The 8,201-nt window shown below is 36.3% G+C and overlaps 1 protein-coding gene across 6 annotated transcripts; it reads left to right on the plus strand.

Moving 5' to 3' along the window:
* Positions 1–932: 932 nt before the first annotated feature.
* On the plus strand, positions 933–7,677 carry LOC104755166 (uncharacterized). 6 transcript variants are annotated; one of them, XR_015586947.1, is made up of 11 exons: positions 933–1,040; positions 1,160–1,281; positions 1,618–1,668; positions 1,787–1,906; positions 2,022–2,171; positions 2,264–2,389; positions 2,510–2,618; positions 4,767–4,858; positions 4,939–4,986; positions 5,086–5,151; positions 6,446–7,677. XR_015586947.1 is itself a non-coding variant. In XM_087495625.1 (6 exons), exons 1-5 carry the CDS (start codon positions 945–947, stop codon positions 2,113–2,115), a joined length of 483 nt encoding a protein of 160 aa, XP_087351751.1. In that variant the 5' UTR covers positions 933–944; the 3' UTR covers positions 2,116–2,139; positions 2,225–2,354. The 6 variants fall into 6 exon arrangements, 2 of the variants coding, with proteins under 2 accessions (XP_087351751.1, XP_010475808.2); XR_015586946.1 differs by having other exon boundaries at positions 2,022–2,389; XR_015586948.1 differs by lacking the exons at positions 4,767–4,858; positions 4,939–4,986; positions 5,086–5,151; positions 6,446–7,677 and adding an exon at positions 2,771–2,944.
* Positions 7,678–8,201: the final 524 nt, after the last annotated feature.

Below are 8,201 nucleotides of genomic sequence, written 5' to 3' on the forward strand. Positions count from 1 at the left end.
GAACTTTTGAGCTCTACCGTTAAGACCGCCGCGAAAACAAGAACAAGTCGATTCCTTTTTCGTGACCCGAGAGAGATTTTAGACCTAATAATATTACCAGTGGTACGAACAGAGACGTCAAGCTTGTTACTTCGTTTACACTCGCGATGAAATTGTTGAATCAAACAAAACCCTTCTTGTACACTGCTTGTGGACACCATCAAATCCATATGTGGAGATATATATAACAACAAAGTCTTCACTACAGAAACGAAAGCAAAGCTCGGAACTTAGACAAAACTAAACTTAATCCTCTCTAAGCCAAAGACATCGAATAAGAAATCTCAGAGTTAGTGGAGAGGAAGAAGAACAGAGGAGGCGGGTTTGAAACAGAAGCAGTGAGTGAAAGGATATGGCACTGTTTTGTTTTTTTGGCGTTTTGTGAAATTTGGGCCTTTTCCTCATAAATTAGGCCCAAAGTATATAAATTGGGTTCGGTGCGAACCGCTCTAAAATTCAAAATCCTTTGGTTCTGTTCTTAAAATTCAGAAAACCAGATTCGAACCGTATCTGCCCAATATCTCTCTGTTAACCGGTTCGTGTACATAAAGGCTCATATAATATCTCTCTGTTAACCGGTTGGTTTTTGACGAAAGTCAAATCTGCAATTGTTTGTTATAAAACGAAAAATTCGTAACAAAACAAAAACAATTCGTAATAGAGATGTTTAGAAGAGAAAAAAAAAAAAAAAAAAAAAAAAAGAGAGATGTTTAGAAGAGACGTAAGTGAAAGCTTTGAAACACACAAATGTCGTCGAACACTAACAACCGAATTGTTTTGACGACAAAGTCAAGATAATTATTCTCCCACTATACCCTCTTCTTTATCTCCCGTCCAAGGCAACATAAGTTCTCCTGATCGGATCTATCTCTATATATAAAAACATACGTATTAGAAAAAAAAACATGTACCTCTCTACTTTGAGGTTAACATCAAAACCCATAAGACAATTTTCATCAATGTCGTCTGTTAAGCTGCAGTTGCATGATAAGGGCAATCATGTTGGTTTACTTTTTAACTCTTTCTCATCATGATCTTCTCTATGTCCATTTAGCTGCAGATATCAATTAAGAAAGACTGAAACATTTTGTGTTGCTGGTGAATGTATGGTATGTTCCAGGTGGTGATGGATAATGGCATTGCACGGGTAACATTATCAAAGCCTGATGGTATCGTTACCGGAATCGAATATAATGGCATTGATAACTTGCTCGAGGTTCTTAATGAAGAAGTCAACAGAGGGTAAATGGGATATATATATCCTTGCTTTGTTCCTAAGTATATTTTTTCAATTTGGAGTATGCATTGTCTCTGTTTTACTGTGTCTTATAACCTTTCTATATATATATTGGATAGCGAGCAAAGTCAGTTTCTTGCGTTTAACCGTGCCAAGACTCAAATCAAGATTGCCTAAATTAGTAAATGGGTGCTCTGAAACCAATGACTAGAGTCTTAAGATTCCATTAAGAACCTACACAAACAGTTATTGCATAGATCTCTCTGTTTCTCTTGTTTAAATTTCACAAGTTTCGAGCCAAAAGATTTCATTTAGATTTAAAATGTAAAAGTATTCTTCAGGTATTGGGATCTCGTATGGGGAGGATCCGGAAGAGCTGGTGGATTTGATGTGTAAGTCTTCTATGCAAGTTTAACGCCAAAATTGTAGTTTGATCCCATAAAACTGACGAAAGGTTCAATGAAATTCAAAGCATGCTAATGTATAATTACTATCTTCTTTTGGGACCAGAATCAAAGGAACAAACTTTGAGGTAATAATGAAAAACGAAGAACAAATTGAGCTTTCTTTCACAAGAAAATGGGATCCATCACTAGAAGGCAAAGCAGTCCCTCTGAACATTGACAAAAGGTACTTCAGTCTTTTGAGATGCATAATGTTATTTTGATCTTGCTTCCTTTTCAAGATTACTAAAGAAAGGTTGTTATTAAGCTTTGCTTTTACCCTTGTTTTCTTCCGGTTTTAGGTTGACGATAAGTACCATTCATGTGAGAACAAAGACATTACTGTCCATGGATGGATATGCACAGAGCAGCCGTCGGTTGGTTTCTGGCTCATAACTCCTAGCCATGAGTATCGAACCGGTGGACCTCAAAAACAGAACTTGACATCTCACGTTGGACCTACTGCTCTTGCTGATTAATATAAAAATGTTTTCCTTTAAAACAGTTAGAAATGTAGACAAGAAGTTTAACGCTGGATCCTCAGGTAATTTATGAGTGCACACTACACAGGGGACGATCTAGTGCCAAAGTTTAGTGAAGGAGAGGCATGGAAGAAGGTCTTTGGCTCTGGCAAGATGCTAAATCTATTTAAACTCGTCTACTGATGATTGTAATGACCCTCTTTGGCTCTGGCAAGATGCTAAATCTTTTTTTTTATCTTGTTTTGTTAGACTAACAAATCAAACATTATTATATTCATTTACTAATTTGAGAAAATTTTCATTCTCAGATGAATGTGGAAACTGAAAGCTGTGGCCTTACAGTTTTCCAGCTTCAGATGACTATGTGAAAGCAGATCAACGTGGTAATGTTGTTGGCAGACTTCTCGTTCAAGACAGGTAAAATACTACGTGATGAGCCTCATTGATTGTAATGTCAGTAGTACGACAAATATATCATATTTTGTGGTTGTTAACACTAATTTATGCACTAGACACACTTTTTCACATATCGAATCATCTAAAAACATACAATAATTTTTGTTTGTAAGGTATGTAGATAAAAAAATTTCATTGCAGCCAATAGAGGTTATGACTGGAGGTCCACAAGTCCTTTCCAAGGGATCATGTATGATTACATCCGATTTGAAGCTCCCAGCTAATCAAATTTAATTTTCTTGCAAACATTGTTTCATAAAGTATAACCAAAAATTTGATTTAAAATGTTTGTTTGCCAGTTTTTTTTTTTTTTTTTTTTTTTTTGTGGTAATACAAATAGGCCTCAAATCAGAAAAAAACTATTGCAAATATAGGCCTCATGTTTCTGAAAATATACGATTTGATCTCAAGTTTTAAATTTTATCTATTTTATGAAAGTTTAAGATTTGATTTTAAGTTTTAACTTTTAAATATTATACAGAAAACCCAATTGAAAAAAGGATTTAATTCTCTGGTGCCCCTATACCAGAAATTCTTTTCTGCATCACCTCCACTTATTCTCACTATCCCTTCTTTAATGAAATGACGAAACTACCCTCTAACAATTTTGAAAAGAAAATTGAACGTACAACTACATCCAGTTGTACTGGATATCCCTTAGTTGTACCTCCAGTTGTACCCATCGCATCTTAGTTGTACCCGTTGCACCCTAGTTGTACCCGTCGCACCCTAGTTGTACCCGTTGCACCCTAGTTGTACCAGTTGCACCCTAGTTGTACCTCGCATAGTGGAATTCGAACTCTGGGCGCGCGGATGCGCATGGAACTCGCAACCACTGAGCTATTGTGTTTTTCATTGAACATTTACCGATTTAATTATATTTAACCTTTAACAATCTTCATTAAGGATAATATTGTCTTTTTACCATTAAGAGGTTTTTGAGAAATTGTTTTGATGAATAGGGGTATTAGAGATTATCGTTGTGTGCTGGTTAGATAAATTTTCAAACGCGTCGTCGATGAAATCAAAATCAGAAAGCGAACCGAGTCCTTGAGGTAAAGAACCGGTTAACTTGTTCGTGTGGAGAGAGACTAACCAGATCCTTGAACTTTGAACTCGCCAAACTCCGGCGGAACCTCACCGGAAAATTCGTTTTCGAACATTAGATTAACCAGATTCCTTGAACTCGCCAAACGAGATTAGTCAAAGACCTGAGCTCCGATAAATCGCCGTGTAGAAGATTCGTGGAAGCATCCAAGTGAGTCAGGTTCTTCAAGTTTCCGAGTCCGGTAGGGAGTTTTCCGGTCAATGAGTTGTTGTAAAGCTCTAACTGCCGGAGATTAGTAAGCTTCGTGATATCCGGCGCCGGGATCTCGCCGGTTGTTAATTCGCTATCGGAAATCTCCAAATTCCGAAGCTCCGTCAATTCTCCGATCGCCGGCGATGCTGCAGTTCCGACAAGTAGAGCGACGAGAGTTTTGTGAGAGAAAGAACCTCCACCGTCGCGTTTCGTAGCGATCTCCACGGGAACTCACCGGAGAAGTCGCTGTTGTTGTTGAGATACAGAAACTGCTTACTGATTCAGAGATGACAATTAACTCAGTGAAAGCACCGGAGAACAAATTGTTCCCGAGATCCAAATATATACTTGAGATCCTCGCTATGAGAGAGAGAGAAAGAGAGAGAAGAGAGAGAGAGGTTTGATAATAATGGCAAAGTTGAGAGAGAGAGAGGGAGAGAGAGAGGTTTGATAATAATGGTAAAGTTGTTCATCTGCCATTAAATAAAGAGAATTTTATCACTTATGCTATGTACAGTGTCAAATGTTTTTAGCAATGCCATTTTTCTCAATCCATTTTCCCCTCTGCCATAATCCTATTATGAAAAGACTATTATACCCTCATTTTATTTTAAAACATAAATCTAATTATTTTCTCTGTGTTCTCTGCAATTTTTGGAGAGTTGAGATAAATCAGACAATTAAATAGGCATCGTTAATCGCAACGCATCAATAACCTAAATATATTTCTCCAAACCCTAATCCTCTCTTTCTTCTTCCATTTTTGTCTCTTTTGACTTCTCATCTTTTTCCATCTCAATCTCTTTCAGCCATCGGTGGTGCCATAAATTCTAAAATCTTCGTCTAATCCGTCTAACTCTGCCGGATCTAGTTTCGTAGTATCCATACCCGACACCACTTGGTATGATGATAGTCAACTAATTTGCGTTGTATTTAAGGTTTATGATTTCATATTTTTACCCTATTTTTTTTGGCTTTCAGTCTTCCCCAAAACAGCGAAGAAAATCTTTCTGGTGGCACCTCTAGCAGGTAAGGGGAGATAATGGTCCACAATTCTGTAAATTGTTTATGCATTAATCGTTTTTTCCTATTGTTTTCTTCTCTTTACCCTTACTTTTATTGTTTCAGTGGTGACTTGGACTTACTAGATGCCGATATTAGTAAGGGAGATCTTACGGACGCTGTCGGACGGAGGTAAATCTGTTGTCCATCCACCATCATTTGTCCTCTGCGTTATTTGGTTTTTGGTGGTTGTTATGTTGAAAACTGTTCGGGTAGACGAAGCATTATTGCGATGTCCATCCGTATTTACTCGTCAACCATAAAAAACGTTGTCCACCAATATTGTCTATCACCACGAACCATTCTATTCTCTACATATATCGTGTATAACTTGAAGATACTAGATAGACCAATGTACTTGTCTATCCATTCTGTTGTCCACCTATATTGTGTATGCCTAGAAGAGCTTAGATAGATCAATTTAGTTGTTTACTCATTTTGTTGTCCACCAAACATGTCCTTCTAGTCATAAGCCACATCCTATTGTCTACCTATATTGTGTATGACTTGAAGAGACATGATAGACCAATTTAGTTGTCTATCCATTCTGTTGTCCACCTATATTGTGTATTTTACTAGAAAAGTCTAGATAGACCAATTTGATTGTTTACTCATTTTGTTGTCCACCTATATTGTGCATGCCTAGAAGAGCTTAGATAGACCAATTTAGTTGTTTACTTATTTTGTTGTCCACCAAACATGTCCTTCTAGTCATAAGCCATATCCTATTGTCTACCTATATTGTGTATGACTTGAAGAGACGTGATAGACCAATTTAGTTGTCTATCCATTCTGTTGTCCACCTATATTGTGTATTTTACTAGAAAAGTCTAGATAGACCAATTTGATTGTTTACTCATTTTGTTGTCCACCTATATTGTGCATGCCTAGAAGAGCTTAGATAGACCAATTTAGTTGTTTACTTATTTTGTTGTCCACCAAACATGTCCTTCTAGTCATAAGCCACATCCTATTGTCTACCTATATTGTGTATGACTTGAAGAGACATGATAGACCAATTTAGTTGTCTATCCATTATGTTGTCCACCTATATTGTGTATTTTACTAGAAAAGTCTAGATAGACCAATTTTGTTGTTTACTCATTTTGTTGTCCACCTATATTGTGTATGTCTAGAAGAGCTTAGATAGGCTAATTTATTTGTTTACTCATTTTGTTGTCCACCAAAAAGGTCCTTCTAGCCATATGCCACATCCTATTGTCTACCTATATTGTGTATGACTTGAAGAGACATGATAGACCAATTTAGTTGTCTATCCATTCTGTTGTCCATCTATATTGTGTATTTTACTAGAAAAGTCTAGATAGACCAATTTTGTTGTTTACTCATTTTGTTGTCAACCTTTATTGTGTCTCCCTTTTAACACAAGAACTCACCATTGTCCTCCTTGTTCTTATTAATGCAGGTCTCCTAACGCAGCAGGCCCATCTGGGAGCGGTGATCCATTGATGGACCAGGATCTGCATTCGATGTACAAGTCCATCAAGGTTTTGTCCATTTAGTTGGGTTTATTGAGAAACGATAAAGATTAATGGCGACAAACACTTCAAATTTTTTTTTTCTCTCTCACTTCTCCCACGTGCAACATTTCTCCTTTACTAAGACAAGGGTAATTTAGTCTTTTTACATCTCCTCCTCACTTGCAAAATGGTATTTCTCATAAGAAAACTTAAAAGTGGCATTTTTGCCAAGTTAGGGAATTTTATGAGAAATGCCATTTTCAAAATTAAAGTTGTGAAAAATGCCACTTTCATTGTTTCCTTCTTAGAAATGCCATTTTTTTGTTTGTGCCATATAAGAAAAATACAATTTTACCCTTAAATTACAGGAAATGAATTTTTCTTTAAAAAATGAGAAAATTGTGCAATCAAATTTTTGTCCACCACATTTATGTCCTTCGGTCTGATGAGTAACGAGATCCGCTTTGTTGACAAACACTTGTCCACCCCAATTATGTCTACCGCTCTTTTAGTAAACCAGATCTGCTTAGTTTGATAACACTTGTCCACCCCAATTATGTCTTCCGTTTTTTTAGTAGACCAGATCTGCTTGGTGATAACACTTGTTCATCAATAACATAAAACCATTTTTTCCACTCTTCATGTATGCAGATGCATATACAGACCTTATTGTGTCTCCGGTGGACCAAATTCAATGCTTGGACAGGTTTTTGTCCACCATAGTTTTGTCTATCGGTTTCTTTAGTGAACCAAATCCGCTTGGTTGACAACACTTGTCCTTCGATAACTTTAAACTGGTCCACCCTTGCAGGTCTGTCCATGCCCACGCTAATCATACAATCGACAAGTGGATAGACAAATGTCGGTAGACCAGATCCGAATCATGTCTTCTAAATCTGGTCCATCAAGTAATATCTAGCTTTACTTCCAATGATGGCTTCTTGGATTCCAACACTTGTGTCCACCAGCTGAGCCCGTAGATCTGAGTAACAGAGAAAAAAAACTAATCAGATCTGAAAATTGATATCTTCAAATAGATAAAATTGATAGACGACTTAATAGACATAAAAATTAGGTAATGTCTCTTACCTTGTGTTGTCCAATTCTGTGAAAAACAATGTTGTAGAAACAATAAATGGAGAGATTCGCTTGGAATGTGAAAAGATGATTGATTGCAGAGAAATTGAAGGTTTTGTGAAAAGATGAGAGGTTGGAGAAAGAAAGAGAAAGAGATGAAGAAACGTGATAATAGATTTTGGAAAGAAAAATATGGTAATTAAAAATAATAAATTTAGCAGGGTAAATTTGTCTTTCTAATTTGCTCTTATGGCAGGCGGAAAAAGAAATAAACGAAAATGGCATTTTCCAAAAGAGTTGTTACTGTACATGGCATAAATAATAAATTTCTCATTAGAAAATGGCATTTCTAAGAAGGAAAAGTGGCATTTCTCACTAAATTCCCATAATATAACCCTTTTATTACAAAAGTGATTTGTGTGTGACCCAAAAGCAATAATATAACCAATATATATTTGCTGATGTAATAAATTCAGTTCATCTAGAGTATATATCCTTAAGCTTTTTTTTTTTTTTAAAAGAAACGTTATTGTGTGTTATAATACCTTTACGTTATTGTACGTACTTTTTTCATGCAACGGACAAAAAAACCCAAAAAGAAAAAACACAGTTAGTTTGTTGTTT

Source organism: Camelina sativa, chromosome 17 (assembly GCF_030686135.1).
Source record: "Camelina sativa cultivar CO46 ecotype springtype chromosome 17, ASM3068613v1".
In the NCBI taxonomy this organism is placed as follows: Eukaryota; Viridiplantae; Streptophyta; class Magnoliopsida; order Brassicales; family Brassicaceae; genus Camelina; species Camelina sativa.